Genomic DNA, 22,349 nt, shown 5'->3' on the forward strand with positions numbered 1-22,349 from the left:
TTCCTTTGTCTCATAAGTAGCTTATTGCAAATACTTGGGGTGGCAATAAGATCACAGAATTCCTTTATCCACTCATATGATTGTGTATTATTGACTGCATAAGTGATATTCCTAAATCTGTTGAACTTGTGCCATATCTCTGATGATTTGGTATTCTTGGGCAAACTATTGCAATATTTTATTCAACTACTCTTCTTGATGGCTTTTCGTATTTTCTTGGTTCTAGCTGCTGTTTGCTTATAGACCGAAAATCTGGTCATGTTAGGTTGTTTAACATGCTCACATAATGCGGCCCTTCTGTCTTGCATTACTTTATTGCAGTGTTCATTCCACCATGGATCACACAGTCGTCTTGCTTTTGTTGATAAAGGTCGTTTCGGGATGGATTCATTTGCTGCATGATATATTACATTCTGCAGTTGCATAAGGGGCCTCTGTGGAGGTCATTTTTTTCTATTGATTTTACCTCTGGTCGAAGAGTTTGGCGATGTTTATACCAATCTCCTTTGTTGATGTTCCAAGTCAGTTTGTTAGCAATATGTGCTTGGTTACTTTTCTTGCACTGTATATTCATAGTTTTAGGGAACTGATTGGATCCCATGGTATCCTGCAGAACTGACCATGCTGTGATTTGGTTCAAACAGGGAGGAGCTAATGTTGTATCCACTGCAGCTGGTCTCATCCGTGTTCCTTGGTTTAATGTTACAGATCGATCATTGTATGTGTTCATGCTATTATCATCAATGCAAGACATTATGTACTTCTCTGCCTTATCAATCATATAACGTCCACATGCTGCATGGTGGGCTTTGAAGTGACCACAGATTAGGAAGGCATTTGGTATGTGTTGCAACAGTATGTGCATGTGTTGTTTGAAATTCCTAGATTTTGGGGGACAATATACAGATGCAATGGAGAATCGCCATTTATTAGTACTTACTCCTATTGCGGTTGCTTGAAAATGAAATTTAGGTAGTAGCGCGGTAACTGGTTTGCAGTTGAGGTTTGTACTAATCAATATGGCTACTCCATCTTTCCCATCCTCTCGATCTGATTTTATTACTTGATATCCTTGATATCTAGTAGACATGTTCGGTTTAATCCAAGTTTCACTTATAACAGTGATAGAGTAGTCATTAGCATACGTTCATGAATGAATGACTATCTATTAGCATATACGGATATGGCATTGCATTGGAGAACGTTAATATCAGTTATTCTGTTCACATGAATAAAGTGTAAATATGGCCTATTTATGTCCTGATCCATGTTTATTGTTTTACTGAGCGAGGTGGCACAGTAGTTAGCACACTGGAGTCGCATTGGGGAGGACGACAGATCAAACCCATGTCTGGCCATCTTGATTTCAGTTATCCATGACTTCCCTAAATCACTTCAGGCAAATGCCGGGATTGTTCCTCTGGAAGAGCATGGCCGACTTCCTTCCCCATCCTTTCCTAATCCAATGGGACTGATGACATCACTGTTTGGTCCCTTCTTCCAAATCAATCAACCAACCATATTTATTGTTTTGATACTATCGAAGCAACCATAGTGTAGATATTAGCCTCATCCAAACCATCTTTGTTTAATAAAGTAAAATGTGTTATTAAATTTTTTATTCCAGCCACCAGTTATTTGAGTATCGCCATATTTTTATCCTCTCCTCCTGAAATAATTGCCAGTTGCAGTTTAGGAGTATGTGGCTGTGGTGCATATGGATTCTCTTTAACAGGAGATATTGGTAAATCTATATTTGCAAACATGGGACTTGGAGCTGGTGTAGGCCTTATTTGTTTTGGCCTTCTGTGGTGAACAGCTGTAATGGATATGTGCTGAATACTTTTTACAGGGGGAATTCTTTCTCCCATTCCGATTTACTCCTATCAAGATTCCCTGCAACAGCAATATAAGGTCTTTGGTTTACATATTCTTCAGTTTCCTTAAAGGATAAATTGATGAAGCTGACACTTTCTTAATCTCTTGTTGTTTGAGATATACTAGCAAGACGTATCTCTCTATTTATGGATACCTATACAGCAGATGCAGCACATTACTTTACTTGTGCACTGAGCTATCTCATGGCTCCCTTCACTCTGATTGCATCAAGTCTGTGACTGGCATTGTGTACTAAGATGGTCATATCGAAGGCATTTAAAATACTGCCTCACCAGAGGTATTTATGGTCTAACATTACCTTTCATTCCATATATTGTCACATGTTCGGTTTGAAACTGTGAGCACTCACATTTGCTGGGATATGTATTTCGTCATTTCTAAATTACTAATTTTCTTCATCATTCTGCATACGTGAGTGACTAAAATTGTAAACTGAGTACTGTCTTCAGTTCTAACTCTGTTAATTCACGATCTACATTTCTGATAACTCCATGTCTATGTGTTCTGTGGTTTCATATGTATGCTACCATCTGTTTATGATGTAATGGGTTGTCCTCCACAAACTTGTTTGCAGCCTCCCTTGTTGATAAATCAATACGAAGTCTTTTTCTCCTCAAAACCTTGAGATTTGTGATTTTATGCTTGTACTTAGAATCTGAGGTAATAGTATCTTCCCCAAACCCATGGGATGGTATTTACCTATATTACCATGAAGGCCTACAACAAACAGATAAAATGGATCTATTGTATCACTATGATATCTGTTACCTTTGTTTTGATCGTATATTAGCTGTACATTTATTTGCAAAGGATTTTCCCTTGGTGTGTTACCATTTTCGTATGTTAGTTGTGTACTGAATGAGTTACCACCCAGTGACGTCCTCAAAGCCCCCTGCGTATAAGAGAATTTGATCCGCCATTTAAATTAAAATTTTCAGACATATCTGTGTTGAGCATTGTCGAATTCTTTACCTCCTTTGTTACTTGTTGCTGGTTTTGCAGAATGGTGACTGCTCAGCTCTTCTCTTTTAATGCTTCCTTCTGCTCCAGTGTGCGTTTTACTGCAGAACTCGTCGTTTGTTCGATATCCATACTCATGTTCAGGAGAGCTTCAGCTTCAGCTGCCTTCCCGAATGGGCCAACGTGCAAATTTATTGTACCACTATTTGTTCTGGTTATGCAGAGTTATGGTCGTGCTTTATTTATTTAATACACTGGACTTGTATGTGTACTAATAACATTTTCCTGCTTTTGTCGCAAAAATTTGGAAAATTAACTATTGCAATCCTATTTGCTCGGTTGGTAACCAAAGAGCCAGCCTACCCGTGAAAAGCATTTGAATTGACGAGACTGTTTCAGTCAGTAATCTTTGATTTAAGCGGATTGTTTACAAATGGTCTCAGAGTATTGTTGTGTGTGTTTCGTGTGTGATAATGTTGTGTGTATGTGGTTTCAGTCTGATGCTGCAGACATTCTTATGGTGAAAAACAGTTTTTTAGGCAGCGGGTGCATAGTCATTAACAATTGAGAATGTCTGAGAACCGAGATGACTGTCACAATGATACCTGTCAGGATACGCAAATCGGCGGGGACAGGGGTACAGATCTGCTTAGCGGTACTGCCGATAGCGAGGATAAGGGAGGGGATGTTTGTAATGTTGACACTCCTAGTGATATGACAAAGGACGAGACACATAAGCCTGAAGAAACTCCAGTAACAGACAGTGTGTCAAGCATATCTTATTCTATTGAGGAGGTTGTGTGCATTACTGGAGCATGGAACGATTTCAGATCGCGCGAGGAGTGCTACACAAAAGGATGTAAATGGTAGCTACTATGTTCTGATTTGCTTAAACTGGACTGATGTGTACAATTCGCCCTTGAAATCGTGATACGACAATACTGTTAAATCTCTATTTTGTAGTGGTTTTTAATGCCAGAGGTGTGTTTCTACCTAACACATGGGCTTATTTCAGTGGCATGAACTGTTCTGTTCCGTCCAAAAATTGGTGCTTATGTTATCAGAAGAGCTGTTTCTTTTTTTCAGTTGTAATATTTTACTTGCGGTTACATACTAAGAGGTTACTTAATAATTATTAATATTATAATATAATGAACATTGTAGTAGTAGTAGTAGTAGTGGTAGTAGTAGAAGAAGAAGAGGGCGTGGTTAGCCGTCTTTGGATTATTTTAAAAAATGGCATTCAATTGTACACGAACGTATCAGGAGCAGCATCGTGTAACCACTGCTGGATAAGGATTTCCTCTTGCATTACTCTCTTCAGATAAATGCATTATGTTGTTCCTGTGTGTTTTCTAATAGATCCATCTTTCATTATGTTGTTTTCTCATTCTTTTCTATTCATTGGCATGTGGGAAAGAACATGTTACATTCATCTACCATTCGCACCCCAGTCCATGGTTTGCCCACATCCAGTTCTTTGTTACTTTCAGAATTATGTCTGTCTCTCCAGTCTGTTCCTTGGGCCATTTGCTTGTTTTCCTGGCTCTCATTAAAATTCCCAACATTAGTCTGTACACTGGTCGGAGAGCAATCCTGAGTTTTGAGTATTTTTCCTATCAAGGACCATGGTTGACTGACACTAGGCCTACTTGTCAAAAGTGATAATAGGCTACAAACTTTTTTTCGTATGGGAAGCTTTGTTTTGGTACTCGAAGCTGATTGATCATCACTTTCAGTTATACACTGCAGCAGGCTTACATGGTTGTCATTTGTGTCTATAGCAATTTTGTTTCATGGGCATTAGGCCATGATACAAGCAGTTCTACCAGAAAAAACTCATAAATTATCAGTGATTCTAATGTTGATGTGTACATTTCTTTTAGTGTGTTAATAATGTGTGGTTTTAGCCTAACTGTACACAGATGACAAGCCCATCATATATGAGAAAACTACATAGGCAGGCAGCAAAAGATGTTGCTTGTGGTAGAAAGGTAAAGTGAAAAGAAAATATCAAGTGGAACAAGACAACTTGGCAGGAAATGATATTAGAAGCTCGATGAAATATGGGTAACGAAACAAAACTTGTCTCAAATATCTTAGAAAGAATATGAGAAGTTTCATTAAAGAGATAGTATTCATTATGTTTTGCTGTACCTGCAAACAAACATAATTTAAACAAAGCTTTCATTAGAGATCATTTTTTCATGTGAGTAAATAAAATTCTTTTTTAAAAAACATAATGTTTGTGATGATGAGTAACAAATCAACATTTTCTTTTCATATTGGTTCTTGTGAAAACATGATGTACTAAAGAGAATTTATTCTTGTTGATTCTAATTAATCCCTGTTAAAGACAAAATAGGATTTATGCCCGATGGCTCTTATAGACATTGGGTTTTGTGTATCAGTTTGAAGATTTTGACCATATTAAAGCAATAGATCTGTAGTATGTGATGTAAATGTGTTAGAGACATAATCACTATACAGCATAATTAAGACATTGTAACCTACACTCGAAAAACACAGAAATATTTTTATAGTACCTAACTTACTCATTGCACATTTCATTCCTATGTCTGTGTTACTTGTAAGTCACTTAAACAAACTGAGAAATTTAACAACAAATTGCATCATTTATGCAGAGTACATTTCATCCCAAGATGAACTTTAGTTGATGATGATCTTCTTGGTGGAAGTTGGGCATGGACTTTCATCTCAGTATCAGAAACACACTCTGTAAGAGGAATAGGGTTTGGCATAACAACTCAGAAGATTTTATCGTTAGTAACAAGACTGGGTAGGTCAGACATGAACTTGCATGTTGCTTAATTGGAGGCAGATGCAGGGAATGCATCACCATCTGAGTTGTCTAGCTACTTTGCTTTCCATGGACTGCCATTCAAAGATGCTGTCTGGTACTAGTATGCAGTTGTCAGTGTTATTACCCATGATCAACAGTTTATATATGACTGTGGAAGCCATCAACTACTGCCACATGTAACACTGGACTGTAGGGCAATATATTGTTAAATCATACTGAACTGAAGCCCACATCTGAAAACAGGGTCATCAGTGAAATACAACACTTAGCACTGAAAACACATTTATTACAAACACCAAAATGAAGCCAGGACAGAACTGAACTCCTGAGTGGAGAGTACTACTATTTATACAGACATCAAATATTCTATAATATACAGGCATTACAGAACAAGATATTTTGGGAACCTTGCAGAAATGATAAATTCTAGGCCTAAATAACAAATAAATACTGGTAGTCTGGTTTGAACTGGCAACACTCAGCACATGATTCAGCAACGCTAACAACTGTGCCAACTCACATGCACGACAGATCGCAGGATTGCTTTTCCTCCTGGAGAAACAGTTATCCGCTGTTTCAGAAGTTCTTATTTGAACGAACTACAGCATTCTGGATCTAGATCTTCTCAGTGGTCCTCTGTAACAGTACTGGCAGACATCTCATTCTAGCCATATTGTCACATCATCCTTTTTCATCAGGAGCATCGAAAGTAGTGCCTCCCAACAAAGAGTAACGATCATTGTGCTTATCTACAGTTCCCTTGAATAAGAAGCCTCCATCCTTGATCTGCATCTTGAGACTGTAGTCAAACTTCATGTGGAGGCTATGAATGACGTCTCTGCCCTTTTGTTTTCTTGATCAAGGATTGTAGTACTGGACTTTGTCTGTGATGAGTGGCAAGCAATACAGAATACAATATGCCCAAAATATTGATGTTATAGCACTTTCGGTCTTCTCCTGGGCAATCAGGGTCCGTATGTGAGCCAACTATTTTGCTTATTCAGTCATGGTTATTAAGTGTTTCACGTATAGCCATCCTGAGTGTCATCCAGTTGAAATGGAAAAAGTTTTGTCCATCGTTGTTTTGGCCTCACAACGATGGAACAGAGAGAGCAATGTAAAGGCTGTAACATCTTGCTTTCCTTTGTTCCACACAAATGTCACGATAGGTAGTACTGTGTCTCAATTTCTCTGATCAACATCAACATACATTGAGAGCATATCTTCAAGGTCTTATTAAAGTGTTTTGTGAGGCCATTTGTCTGTGAGTGGTTGGCAGTTATCTTGTAGGTGATGTCGCAATGTGAAATTATCTCTGATACTATTCGCAACTGTACCTTGACACTGGAAGCTCCATTCTCCAGAATGATGTCTTCTACAAGGTACATTGCAATTTTCGGAGCTTCAGCAGCCAGCACAACTTTGGTGACAGCGTGGCAGGTGAAATAGTCAGTACAAACTATTATCCATCAAGTCCTGTTTATGACTTCGCGAGCCTCCCGAAGTGGTCAAGTCCAATACAGTGGAATGGTGGTCTTGCAGGAGCAGATGCCCCAGAGTTAATTACAGCATATGCTTCTGTCATTGGCTTTCCTTACAGTGGCCCACATAGTGTCTTAACGGATTGGAAGAGACCTGGCCAATGATATGTGTATTTGATTCTGTCTACAGTCTTTACAAATTCCTGGTGACCAGATGTTGGAGTTTGTGTAAATACTTCAGGATCATTGTTCGTAGAATAGCTGGGATGACCAGTAACCAGTACTGCTCCATATCATAGTTCCTCTTAGACAGTGTTCTGATTATTAATTGGAATTTTCATTTGATCATTTCCATATCCTCCAAGACTTCTATGGTTTTCTGCAGTGCTGGATCTTCCTTGTGTTTGGCAATAGTATCATTTAATGTAGTGATAACTGATATTTCATCTGCGCTGCTGTGTTCTGTCAAAGGATTCCATGAAAGGCAGTTGGTGTCCTTGCAGTTGCATCCACTTTTGTGTATCACTGTCACTTCATAGTCCTGAAGTCTCAGTGCCTATCTTGCCAGTTGACCGTATGGATCTTTCAGACTAGCCAGCTGAGAGAGTGGTGGTTCATCACAGTGGTGAATGATTTGTGTGTTAGTGCCTCCTTAAGAACAAGGGAGACCTTTCCTGCACCTTGTTCCAGGAAAATTTGACTTGTCTGCAACAGTTCTTACAAGGAATGAGCATTGGTACAGAAGTCCTTTATGAATCGCTGGTACTATGAGGACATTTTGAGAAAACTTCTCCCATCACAGATGTGCTGAAGACCTGAAAAATATTTGACTACTCATATTTTCTCAGGATTGATGTGGGCTCCATTGCCGTGCCCCAAGATTTTTATTTCTTGGGCAGCAAACAGTCACTTTTTCGACCTGCTATCTGAATACACTTCAGCAGATTTGTCTGGTGGCATAGATGATCTCCAGATGACTTAAAAATATGAGTGTCACACTGGTAACAAAGACAGTTTGTTGACTTACAGTGTTGGAGTAGGCGGTCCATCATTTTTTTAAAGGTGTGTGGTGGAGTTTTATACAGTCCAACCCGTAAAACTTTCAACTCGTAGAGGCTTTCAGCAGCTGTGAAAGCAGTGTTTTCCCAGTTGGTCTTGTCAGTGTCAATTTGCCTGTAATCTGTCTGCATGCATATGGTTGAGAAATATTTTGCTCTTGTTAAACAGCCTAGGGTATTATCAATGCTTGGCAATGGGTAGCCTTTTTTTTGCGATTTCCTCAGTTGTTGGAAGTTGATGCAGAAATTTCCACGTGCCATCCTCCTCCTCCTTCAGAACAGCCACACGAAAGGACTGAGGATTCTCTCCAGGTTCAGCGATGTCATCTTGCAGTATCTTCTCCCCTGCCTCCTAGCTTATCTGTCACACCACCGGCAACACCCTATATGAGCAATGGCTAATACGTGGATGATCTCCAGTGTTGGTATTCTGTTTTACTATGGTCCACTTGGTCTTTGTTTTTTCTTTCTGGATTTGAAATCGCCTGAAAATTGGGGTGGAACAGTTAATGCTTGCCGATGTTCCTCAGCAGGCAAGATTCTATTGGTAATTCAGTAGTAGCTTCCTTGCCTGCTCTGTCTGTAGGACTGTTGTGATGATTGCCACCTTGTGACATAACAGTCATCTAACACTCGTCTTCTTTCTCTGGAGTAGCATACAGTGTGTCCAGGGCATCCACAGTGAGAACAGACCTGTGTGTTGACTTCCACCTTCCAGATGTCTTGCTAATCTGCAGAGGAGATGGTTGGATCTGCATCGGTCAGGTGTTGGGTTGTCATTTGATGACAGCGGCTTAAGTCCAAGTTGGTTGAGTGCATTCTTCATGGTGTGTTCGGATGACAGTGGTTCAGATTGGTGCCAAAGATTGATACACTTCTTCTTCAACATTGTCTATTACCATGTGCTGTATAGGGCTGCTGTCTCTTGTGTACTTGATCTGGTAGTTTTAACTACCACAAAACGCTGTATCTCATAGTTATTTTCTTACTACCTGGAGTATGAGAGGTGAGGTCATGATGGCCTTCCACAATTGCCATAAGACCTGCATTTGGGAATCAGTCCTATTACCCTACTCTTTTCTGTTGCATTTCCTTGATATAATGGCAGCACTTGATGAATTCTTCTGTTGTGACATTCTTTACTATAAGAGAGCTTGGTACATGTCTTTTGCAGCTCCATTCATCAAACGTGAGATTTTGTTGGCTTCTGTCACATTTGGATCTAGGTGTTATGACTATGTCATTTTGCCATAATGTTGGGCACTGTTCTTCAGTTGTTGTTCTGCTAAGCAGAATTGCTATTAATTATTGCTAAATGTTTTCTTCGGCTTGCCCTAAAATTTAACCCAGCTATTGAGCTTTTCTTTGTTGTTATCAAATGATTGTTTGGCTGTGCTGTCCAAGTAAAAATATACATTTGAGAAACACACAGTGTCATCCCACCTGTTGTATTTGGTGACTCAGCTAAATTATTTAAAACGTTTTATAGGATCCTGAACAGCATTTCTGGAAAATGCTGATGCATGCCTCATATGCAGCTGACTTATGGCTTGGGATATGTTGCTCTCCTGAATATACAAACCTTTGGATCAATATACTGTTTGTATTCCTGTGAAATGAACATTTAAATTGCAAATCTGCATAGCAGCAGTTCCTGTCAGCCCCATTGAAATTGTAACTCACCCATGACAGTTTTTTGGATGTTACTCAAATCTAAACCATTTAACACTTCTTGTTATTGTTAAGTTAAATTGGTTGATATAACAAGTGCTTTGATGGTTTACACTAAATAAAAACTTACTGTTAATTCAGAAAATGGGGAAAACAACATCAGCAGAGCGTATGAGAAAACTTCGAGAAAAACTGAAGAAAGATACCAGCAAGTACAATGTCCACAAAGAAAAATAAAGAGAGTGGGATAAAAGAAGAAGGGAAAATATGAAGATGAAGGTATCCTCCAGAGAAAAATCTTTATTGGAATATCGAAAGAAGGAAGCTGAAAGAAAAAGGAAGTACAGACTTAAAACTAAAATCCGTATTAATTGAAGATCAATCTGAGACCTGTATTTCCCAGTTAGAATCATATACGTGTCCTCAGTCCCTTGGCAAAGCTGTTTCTCGGGTAAAGAAGGTGCTTCCTTCAAGCCCCTCAAAAAAATCAGCAGTAATAAAAAGGCTTGTAAGTGAAAGCTTACCTAAAAAGGTAGTAAAGCAGATCTTCCCAGTAGCGACGAAAACATCTCGTAAGCTTACAGGTGATAATCTGGTCAAAATAATTTTTTTTTTCACAAATGATGAAATCAGCAGGCAGACACCTGGTATAAAGGATGTCAAGTCTATTGTAGACCATGAAACTGGGAAAAGAGTTAGCTTGCAGAAACGTCACATGAATATGACAGTTAAGGAAGTATTTTTTCTTTTTAAGCAAGACAATCCAGATATTGATCAAGATTTCAAAATTCTACGAGTTGCCGCCTAAAATTGTTGTTCTAACATCTCAAATGCCTCACAATGTATGTGTGTGCAGATATCATGCTGACTTTAACTTCATCATTGAAGCCATTTACAAAGAAATAGCTAGTTTCCCTGCTACTCACACTCGCCTTATGAATCTTGTTTGCTGTGATGTAGAAAGTGAAATATGAATGACAAGTCAATGCAAGAAATGCATCATGAATTTACACACATTAATAGACGGAAAGTTTGATTTGTGTGACATAATATCTTGGAGGTAATGGACCGAACATGAGTGTCACCCTAAACAGACTACTACCAGTGGAACACTTTGTGAAGCTCTCTCTGAACTTCAGTCTCAACTAAAAACATTCAAGGAGCACTTCTTTGTCAAAAGGATGCAATCTGGAGCTTTCAAGACTGCGAAAGCATCAGTTAGTGATGATGAAGTGATATTGCAAATAGATTTTGCAGAAAACTATGTAGCACTGCCACAAGATGAGATACAAAGTGCCCACTGGAGTCATACACAGATTACAGTGGTCACTATTTGTGTTTGGATGAAAACAGGGCTACAGTCATTTGCAATTGTGAGCGATGAACTGTGCCACGATAAGTACTCAGTTTATGAATGTTTGAAGAGGATACTAAGTAAGCTGAAACAAGAGCTTCCCAATTTGATCTTGATACAGATTTTTTTTCTGATGGTTGTGCAGGTCAATTTAAGGACAAATTCACCATTTCTAACCTCTGCTACATGATGCAAGACTTTGGAGTGTCTGGAGAATGGTATTTCTTTGCAACATCACATGGGAAAGATGCAGTGGATGGCATTGGAGCTGTAACAAAAAGGGCTGTTTGGAATAAAGTTAAGCAAAGAAAAGTCATCATCAGCAAGGCACAGGAATTTTTAGACTGTGCCAAATCATATGTTTCTGGAATAAACTTTCTTCTTCTGACAAAAGATTATACTGATGAAAACAGAGATCTTCTGGATGGCCGCTGGAAAGCTGTTAAAAAAATAAAAGATATTCGCAGCAAGCATTACTTCAACGGTTACAATACCTGTAACCTAGTATGTGGTAGAACTTTCCTAAAATCAGATTTAGAGAAAGTGGAGGTTTTCTCACTTTCACCCAACATATATTCACCAATCTACACAGATTCTGAGATGAGTGATGAGGAATAATATCCTGATGTCTTGTTTACAACCAATTCCTAAGAAGTTACAGGTTCAGAACCAGCTGTGGAACAAATCATGCCAGGAACATTTATTTTAGTTGAGTTCCAAACTACAAGAAAGAAATCCACTACATACAGATATCCTGCAATTGCACAGAGAAGTGTAGAAGACAAGGGGGAAATACAGATTATGTGTATGCGATCTGTTGGGGACTCCACAAAGGTATTTAAAGCTGACAAGCAAGGTGTATCCTACATAGAGCTTAAACAATTCTTGCTATTCTCCCGAATCCAAATGTCAAACATGTTAGGGACACCTTATATTATGAGTTTCCTGGCAATTTAGACATTTTCGAAAGTGGATGATAGGTCAAGTGTATTTTTTCAAAGTGGTGCATTCTTCAAGTGAAATAATTAAGTACTCAGAACTGTAAACTAATACTATACCAAAATTTACATTATTTATAAGCAACAAAAATGTTCTACAAAGTTATTAAAACTTAAAGTGTTCTCTAAGTATATGTTACCTACTGATTCACAGCTAGCTGACATAATAAAATCAGTTTAAATAAAAAAAAAGACTGCACTTCACACGAGTCCCACCTGTGACAATTCCTTGTCCCACCCGTGACAGTCTTTGATTGCAATTATTGTAAGTAAGTATTACTAATCTAATATTTATTGATATTATGTCATGTAGAGAATTGTTTTATTAATGTGAATTCAATATTTTCAAAAGGAAATAACTGCATAAATCACAGAATTCTTATAAAATGTTGGTGGTTATTCAATGCTATGTCTATTTGCTGTTCCACCCATTACAAAGTTTTAAAGATGAATAACAGCTCAGTTTGTAAACTTCTGACATTCAGATTTAAAGGGAAGGTAAAACAATTATTTGTAAGGCAACCAGTCAATTTATACTTTATTTCTATTTACACTTTATGTTATACCAGCATCTGACTGTTGAAAAACATAGTGCAACTGTCCCACCCGTGACAATGGAATCCCCCATTGGTAACAGGTTAGTTCATCACAGGCTAAAGCAGGCAGGTCATGAAAAGAAAACATGGCATATTCGAAGTCCAAGCACTAGTCTAGTGGCAGCAGATACAGGCCAAGTTCGAAGAGCAAAACAAACACAGTGCTAAAGATAGCCGAATCCAGTGTGTATGCCACACTGTTATCAATGTTAGAAGCTGACACACGTAAATAAAAAAGGAGCTTCAACAGGCTAAAGCTGGCCTTTTATTTGCCCAGGCAGCCAGCTAACAAGGTACACGCCACAGGCCTCATGCCAGGTGGTTCCCAGCATCCTCACTAGTTGATGCACTAGTTGAGGTGACTGCCGAGATATTTTCCCTATTGATGTCCTGTGGGGCTACTAACTCTAGGGTTTATGTTTCACATGAAGATAATGCTCGGTGAAAATCTTAAACGTAATGTTCTGTGAACATAAAAAATACAGCTGGAAATTATTTGAAGGTGATGTTTTCTTCGTTTCAGGGCCCCTGATGGAACCTGTGTTGTTACAAACAGTGTAGACAATGTCTTACGCGTATATGACTTGCCACCAGAACTTCATTGTCAAGAGACTTGGGATAAAGACCGCAATCTCTCAGAACTGAAGTCAGTCCTTGCAATTTCTGTGGGGCGCCAAGTGTATGATTACAGTTGGTATCCCTTAATGTCTTCAGGAAACCCTCTTTCATGCTGGTAAGATTTGTTTGAGTGCTTGCTCTCTCTCTCTCTCTCTCTCTCTCTCTCTCTCTCTCTCTCTCTCTCCCTCTCCCTCTCCCTCTCCCTCTCCCTCTCCCTCTCCCTCCCTCCCTCCCTCCCTCCCTCCCTCCCTCCGTCCCTCCCTCCCTCCCCTCTCCTCTTCCCCTTTTCCCCTCTCCCACTCTCCCCCCATCCCCTCTTCCTCTTCCCTTGCTTGTGGAAGCATATTTTAAAACTGATTAAGTAATAGTTGTTCTTGGCTATGGAGAGCTATTTCAAAGTGTCCTCACCATATGAAAGTATGGATTACTTCTTATCAAAATTTGCTGTATTTACAGTAATAATAGAAATCCCTAGATGCAACAATACATAAAATAAAGGAAAGGCAACCACTCACCTATAGCAGATTAATGCATGGAGCACAGTAGCATATATCAGAAAAGAGCATTCACACTAGCTTTGAGCACTAGCTGCTTTTCCAGAAATAGTACACACACACACACACACACACACACACACACACACACACACACAGTGCTGTGGTCATGACAGACCTAATTATTGGTACACAGATATTGAGGTGATGGAGCTGGGGAGGGGTAGGGAAGGATTCTAGGAGAGTTTAGTAGGAAACTTGCAGGGCATTAGAAAGATGGTTACAAACTGCCTGCATTTTAAGTAGATGTTGAAAATGTCATTCCTTTTATACTCACTTGAGTTACAGTAGCCTCCATATAACTCAGTGTATAATCATTACCACAAATAAGCACCAGATTTCAACGAGAATATCTCTGTAACGCACTTCCATGAAACCCAGATGATCGCAATTGTTATGTCAGCAAAGAATGAAGATGGCTGCAGGGTGTAGTAATCTGCAAGTTGTTGCTCATGTCATTACTAACAAGGCCTGTTGCTTAGGTTCTGAGGGCATACTCAGTTCCTATGGGCAGCTGGCAGAAGTGCTAAAGACTACTGGCCTAGCACAAGGGGTGCAAGCAGAGCTCACAATATTCAGCATTGCACCCAGAGTCATTGGGGTCTTTTGGTTTGGAGCTGAGTGGAGGGTCTCAACCAGAGGCTCCATCAGTTCTGTGGTGGTCGTGGCTGCAGATTTCTGGACCTGCATTACAGGATGTGGAGTTGTAAGACTCCCCTTCATAGGTCAACAGTGCATTACAGAAACGCCACTACTCGGGTAGCGGAGTACTTTTTTTTTTAGGCTAGGTGGTAGTTTGAGATTGTCTGATGTGCACTTGTTTTTCTATATGCAGAGGCCAGAATCATCGTGTACAAAGTAGACACAATTCATTTTTGAAAATTTACTGATAAAATTTTTAAAGTATTCATAATGGAATTCCCGAATATACTGGTCATCAGGAAATTTTTCACGCTCAAGCTATTCTCACAACTGAGAGTTGGCTGAAACCTGAAGTAGAGAGCTCTAGGAGGGGAAATGTTCACTGCAGTTGACAAAAAGATAGTGTCTATTGAGGTGGAGTTTGAGTGTGACAGTATAATTATCTGGCTGCATATAACAGTTCTAGGTGAAATCAAGTCAATTGTTAGATGTTTTTAGCAGCTACCTGGTTCTGCTGAGCCAGTTTTAGAAGGCATAATCCATATGACTTCAGGTGGGAGGGGGTGTTACCTTCATAGTCTTGGATTTTAATGAATTTAGCATATGTTAAAATCAGGGGTAAGTAAGAAACGTATTTTTTGTTTCCTCTAAAAAAATTCCTGCCCCGAGATACAGGCCTCCAAAGGTGACACTGTGAACACCATTTTGAAGGTAATTTCGGAAATTCTTTTTAAATGCTGTATTTCTGTAACAGTTCTAGATATTTTGTTAGAGGTTTTTTTATTTGAAAGATAATTGCTTTATGATTACAATGGTGTCCTCCATTTGGACATATCTGTCAAAGTTCTTTTACTGTTGCCTTTTTAATTTTTCTTTATAATTTACAGAATTTTTTTTTTTGTTTTTGAAAATGCCAATCCAGAAAAGCTAGGTTTTTTTCTGTTGATTAGTACCATGTAGTACTATGTTCTCTGTAAACGAGAGCTCCCCCTTTTAAGTTAGACCGATTTTATTAAAAAAAAAAATCTTTTTAACTTTCAAGGGTAATGTATGTCTTTGCTGAAGTTGTTTCTAACTGATTTCTTTGTTACAATGTTTATTTCTATTGTCTTTGTAACAGTAATATCTTACCACTTTCTTTGTTGCAGTAATTTCTTATCATTTACTTTGTTGCAGTTATTTCTTTTCACATTCATTGTTGCTGATAATTCTTACACTTCATTGTTGTTTCTTGTCAGTTTCTTTGCTGTGATTGTTCATTGCAGGTTTCTGTATTGTAGTTGTTCAGTGCTAATTTGTGTACTGAAGAGGCTTCTAAGAAATTTGAGACCACCATTCAGTGAGTTCTGTGTTTTTGCGAGCAATTTGCCAGTTGTCACAGTTGCAGTGTGTTTTGTGAAAAGGACTGTTTTAAATGTCTTCTGATTGGGGCCACAGGAGAGTGAAGTGTGCTTACTATTTGCATGTCCATAAAATAGCGATATGTAAGAGCCCCCCCCCCCCAAAGAAAAAAAAAAAAAAACACATTGTTCAGTTTGGGGATTAGTGTTCTCATTTGAAGACTCAGTTTCAAAGTGAAGATGTTTCCAATGGTGTCTTTTTGAGTTCTAAATGTTTTGACGGAATAACAACAATGATAGTATCTGAACAAGCTGAAGCCTCCCATGGTGCAGATGATGCAGATTTTGCATCAATAGAGGAAAATTAAATACCCTCAATCAGTCAACTACAGAGGTAGGTGTTAGTCCTGTTAAGAAACCGTGATCAGTGAAGTCGAGTCATAAGCTCTATGCATCAAGAAAGTGCAGAGAAATTACTAAAGCTATGGATGAACTGATCACACTCTTCAAAGTAGAAATTCAATCTTCAGAAGGAAATGAACCTCTTGCTAGGAATTTTTCACAAATATCAATTCAGCTGTTGAATACAATGGTCGCTCACACAGTAAGTTCCGTTTCTATTTCTATCCGCGGCAGTGCTACGATCTCAGTTCCGAGCACGCTTGGCACTTACTCTGACTCAAGGAGAAGACATTTACACCATTTTCAGATTGCTGCTGCCGGTGTGTGCTTTGTAATGCTTCTTTATAATGTCAGCTGTAATTGAAAATGCCACCTCCACATGTGAAAACAGATTTGTTATTTCTTTTGTAAATGCAAAGAAAATTAAACCAAAGGAAATCCATTGGCAAATCTGTGAAGTTTACGGATCGTGATCGTGATCGAGTGCACGATGAAGAACGAAGTGGACACCCGTATATGGTTACTGATGAACTGGTTCACACAATTGAAGAGAAGATTAAGCACAACCGTAAGTTTACACTTAGTGCCCATGCTATGGAAGTTCTACAAATCTCACGATCACTAATTCATGAAATTGTTACCGATAAACTGAAATTTCGAAAACTTTGCCCACATTGGGTACCCAAAATTCTTACTGAACAACACAAAAAACAATGGATGGGCAGTGCACTTCAGTTTTTGACATGTTACAATGAAGAAGGCAATGGTTTTCTTTGTCTGATAGTCAGGGGGGATGAAAATTGGGTGTCATACAACACCCCTGAAACACAGTGGCAATCAATAGAATGAGGCACACTTCATCCCCAACAAAGGTTAAGCCTAAGCAAATCTTGACACCTGGAAAAGTCATGTGCACCATTTTTTGGGACAGAAAAGGCATTTTGCTGATTGATTTCTTACCTCGAGGCCAAACAATCAATGTATATGGTTACTGCGAGACCATTAAGAACTTGTGCCGTGCGGCAGCATTTTCGATTATGGCTGACTTCATAAAGAAGCACTACAAAGCACACGTCAGCAGCAGTGATCTGAAAATGGCGTTTATGTCTTCCCTTTGCATCAGAGTAACTACCGCACATGCTCAGAACTGCGATTGTAGCATTGTCGCAGATACAAATAGAAACGGACTTACTTTGTGGATGACCCTCGTATTATTCATCCTACAGTGAAAAGGTGCAGGGTTTATCTATTATTCCAGAGACATTTCAAAGAAAGCTGTTTTGAACCACATTCTGTCAATACCAAAGTAATGGTAGACAAATAAAAAAATGAGAGGTCTGTAAAATGAGTCTTTGGAAGACCAGATCACTATTGTGGTCATCCTGTAGAAGCAGCTGAAGTTCAAATAGTGCAGTCATTTTATCTGGAACATAAGTGGCAACAAAAAAGACACTATAACTGTAACATTTGAAGGTCAAAAAGTTGTGAAAGTGAAGAGGTACATGACTCGCAGTATTAAAGAAACTTTTGCAATTTATAAGAGCAACTATACAACTTCACATATTGGAGGATCAAAATGTCTGTTTACATGTGTACTGTGTTAATTTTGAACTTTGTATGGTAAATTTGAAGAACTTACTGGAGCATGTTACATATGACACCTGGGTTGGGCAGGTGAAGTCATTAGAAGTCTTTGATGTAAAGCAAGAGATTTGTTTGTTTCAAGAAAGTGGTGACTATCCTGGAAAGGGAGGACAGTCTTCACAGACCCTTGGCCTGGAAGACATAACAGACAACTCTGTAGAAATTACATATGCGACATGGGAGTAAATAAACTAATTAAGAAAATTGTTGCCTTTAACAGTTTCATTGATGAATTTGGTGAATGGTCAATGAAAGCAGTAACACACCAGCATCTGAATAAATTGCTACAACAACACATTGCAGAAGTGAAAGGGTGTGTACAGGCTGAAGAGCTATGTTTGTGCTTCACTGTGATTTTGCTGAGAACTGGTCTCTAATTCTCCCACAAGGTGTACAAGGATATCATTGGAGTAAATGCCAGGTTTCAATTTTTACAGGAGTGACATATTTTCAAAAAAAGACTACAAGTGTTGCAGTTATAAGTGATGACACAGGACATTACAATTATAAGTGATGACACAGGACATGTCTCAGCACATTCTTTGCTAGCAACGCACAACATTCTTCAACTGCAAACAGGGGCAGAGAAGATCATCATTATTTCTGATGGTGCCCCTAGTCATTCTAAAAATCGTTACCACCTGTTTGAATTGAGTAAGTCGCTTGTGCCAACTGACAGGGTTATACAGTGCTACTGGTCACGGGAAGGGGCCTTTTGATGGCGGAGGACTGCTGAAGCATCATGCTACAAAACATAATCTTTCCAGACCAAATACACCTGTAAGGATTTTACTAAAGTCATGAAATCTTACACATCCACAGCCCTCATTCTTTTGTCCAAAGAGGAAATCAAAGAATTCTGTGAGCAGAAAAAAGCAGAATGGTCCAAACAAACTACTCCTGTGAGAGGAATTCATAAGACAAATTTTTGGATTCAAAGTGATGGGCAAACTCATATTCCAGGCACTTTAGAGAGGAAGAAAGAAGAAATTTCATTTGTTCAATCAACACCTCAGAAACAGCAGGATAATATTCAGATTCACAACCTGAGAAGGGGAATGTTCGCTGCACTTGTGTATGACTTCGACTAGTGGATTGTAGAGATTATGAGTTAAACAAAATTGTAGTGAACTTTATGCTACCACATGGACCAGCTGCTGGATATAGGTTTCCAGCTGAAGGACAGCAACAATGCCATCAGTGCTCACTTCCTGTTTAGTGTTTTGAAGATTGTAAGTGCTCCAGTTCCTATTGGTTCAACAGGAAGGCATCACTCTATATCAAAGTAAGATACTGAAGCAGTGGAACACATTTTTAGTTCATTGACTGGCTGATTTCAGTACAAAACAGTGTGCACAGAAGTTGTATGAATTAAAACCTTTGTCTTTGGACCTTTCACATGCATTTTGGAACCATTTAAAATGCTTGAAAAATGATTCTTTTACTCATCTTTCAAAACTAAAATTATGTTAAATAAGGCTAGGTTTTGATTTTTATGAGCCTGTTATGTGATGATAAAACAGGTTTTATGTATGGCAAAAATTTGAGTTGTTTATAAAACCTGTCCAACCTAAAAGTGGAAGCTCTCTTTTTCAGGGAATTCAGAACAATATGGCACTTAAAAAAAAAAGTATGGATTAGCATTTCTGAAAAAAAAATTTTTTTACAAGAATTATAAAAAAGTTCAGTATACTATAGTGAAATAACTTTGACAGGTAAGTCCAAATGGAGGATTTATTTGAAATTAGAAAGCAATTATCTTTGAAATAAAAAAAAACAACAAAATATCTAAAACTGTTCCAGTAAAATTTTTCCAAAATTCGTATATTCATAATGGTATGCACAGTGTCACCTTAGGAGGGCTATATCTCGGAGCAGAAATGTTTTTGGAGAAAACAAAGAAATATGTGTTCCTGACTGAGTTATTCATTTTAACATATGCTAAATTCAATAACATCCAAGACTATGAAGGTAAGATTTTTTTCTAGCCTGCCTGAATTGATATGGACTATGACAGAATCATTCAAGGATAAGCTATGATCAGTATCGTGTAAATACTCAAATCATGCAGTATTAATTGGAGGTGATTTTAACCTACTGGTAGTGAGTATAGACTGGAACGTCTATTGACTCATTCCATGTGGTACAGGCGAGCAGCCTTGTGAAGTAATTGTGAACACATTTTCCAAAAAGTGGTGTGAATGACTAGTTAGACAACCCACACATAATGGCATAATGGAGGTACATTATAAGTGTGTGTGTGTGTGGGGGGGGAACACACCATGAAGAAATTGTCCAAATGGGATGGAAATTGGTAGATGTGTTGTAAATGTACAGACAAACAAATGATTACAATTGCAGAAAAAATTGGATGCTTTATTCAAGAGAAAGAGCTTCACAAATTGTTCATGTCAGTAATGCATTGAGCCACCTCTGACTGTTATGCAAGCAGCTTAGTGTTGATTGGTAGAGTTGTTGGATTCTTCTGAGGGATATAGTGCCATATTATGTTCGAGTGGCGTGTTATATTGTCAAAATCCCGAGCTGGTTGCAGGGCCCTGCTCATAATGGTCTAAATGTTATCGATAGGGTAGAGATCCGGTGACCTTGCTGACCAAGGTAGGGTTTGACAAGCACTATGACAAGCAGTGGAACCTTTCACCATGTGTAGGCAGGTATTAACTTGATGAAATGCAAGCCCAGGATGGTTTGTCATGAAGGGCAATGAAATGGGGCACAGAATATCACTGACGTGCTGTAAGGGTGTTGCAGATAATAACCAAACGAGTCCTGCTATTAAATGAATTGACATCCCAGATCTTCACTCCCTGTTTTTAGCTCATACAGCAACTGATAGGTTGGAATCCCACTACTGTCCAGGGCATCTCCAAAAACATCTTTGCTGGTCATCGGGGCTCAGTTTTAACCAGGACTCATCGCTGAAGACAGTTTTACTCCCCTTACTTATCGTCCATTTATCGCAAAACTCTCACCCGGCGAAAAACACCAGGCAAATGGAATAAAGCACAGGTGGCTTTTGTGTATGAGAAAGGTAAAACTGACCCGCATAATTAAAGACCAATATCCTTAACATTGGTTTGCCACAGAATTCTTGAACATATTCTGAGTTGAATATAATAAATTTCACTGGGAGAGAAAAGCTTCTGTCCGCAAATCAACGTAGATTGAGAAAGCATCACTCATGCAAAACTCAAATTGTCCTTCTCTCACATGATATCATAGAAACACACAGATTCCTTATTCCTAGATTTCCGGAAAGCATTTGACATGGTGCCCCAGTGCAGATTGTTGACAAAGATATGAGCATCGGCTTAGTTCCCAGACACGAGTAGCTTGAAGACTTTTTAAATAATAGAACCCAGTAAGTGATCCTCAGCGGCGAGTCTGATAGGACTGCTTTTATTCTCTGTTTATATAAATGACCTGACAGAAAGAATGAGCACCAGTTTATGTATGTTTACTCCCGGGGCTGTGGTTACGGAATGGTGTTATTTTTGAGGGACTGTGGGACTGTTCAGGATGACTTAGACAAAACTTTTAGTTGGTGTGATGGATTGGCAGCTTGCTCTAATTGCAGTGTGGACAAGCAGGATAAACAGTCTTGTAACATTGGAATACAGCACTAGTAGGGTCCATCTTAATGCAATAACTTCAATTAAGTACGTAGCTGTAATATGAAGTGGAGTAAGCATGTCAAGTTTGTAGTAGGGAAGGCAAATGCTCGACTGTGTTTTATTGGGAGAATTTTCGGACTGTGTAGCTCATCCATAAAGGAGATGGCTTATAGAACGTGATTGTGGATCCATTCTTGAGTCCTGTTTGAGTGTTTGGGATTCCCACCAGTTCAGATTAAAGGAGAACATTGAAGCAGTTGGGAGGTGGGCTGCTAGATTTATTATTGATAGGTTCGATCAGCACACAAGTATTATGGAGATGTGTCGTGAACACAGTGAGAATCCCTAGAAGGAAGACAATGCTCATCGTGCAAGGCACTATTGTGCAAATTTGAAAACCAGCATTTGAGGCTGATCACAGAGCAATTCTTCTGCCATGTTTACATAAGGACAATGAAGATAAGACATGATAAATTTTTCCCTTCTTATTTATGAGTGGAACAGAAGAGGAAGCAACTAGTAATGGTACAAGATACTTTCTGTCATGCACTGAACTGTGGTATGTACATGTGGATGTAGAAAGAATGTCACAGTTTTTAATAGGAGAGACAAAATTGGATATTTTGAGATAAAATTAGAGTTTTGGACTCCTTCAGGTCAAGAAAACACTTTT

General features: G+C 38.7%; 1 protein-coding gene across 3 annotated transcripts in view; it reads left to right on the forward strand.

Annotated features, from left to right (window-relative positions):
- The first annotated feature begins 804 nt into the window (after window positions 1-804).
- The window catches only part of LOC126334585 (telomerase Cajal body protein 1-like), a 109,552-nt gene continuing 88,007 nt past the window's right edge, over window positions 805-22,349 (forward strand). The window contains exons 1-2 of one of the 3 annotated variants that reach the window (XM_049996974.1): window positions 805-840; window positions 13,365-13,574. In XM_049996974.1, coding sequence (XP_049852931.1) covers window positions 13,546-13,574 — 29 coding nt within the window. In that variant the 5' untranslated portion in view covers window positions 805-840; window positions 13,365-13,545. Of the gene's footprint in view, window positions 841-3,252; window positions 3,726-13,364; window positions 13,575-22,349 lie in introns of those variants that run through there. The other 2 variants (XM_049996972.1, XM_049996973.1) reach the window with 2 other exon arrangements.

Source organism: Schistocerca gregaria, chromosome 2, assembly GCF_023897955.1.
Source record: "Schistocerca gregaria isolate iqSchGreg1 chromosome 2, iqSchGreg1.2, whole genome shotgun sequence".
In the NCBI taxonomy this organism is placed as follows: domain Eukaryota; kingdom Metazoa; phylum Arthropoda; class Insecta; order Orthoptera; family Acrididae; genus Schistocerca; species Schistocerca gregaria.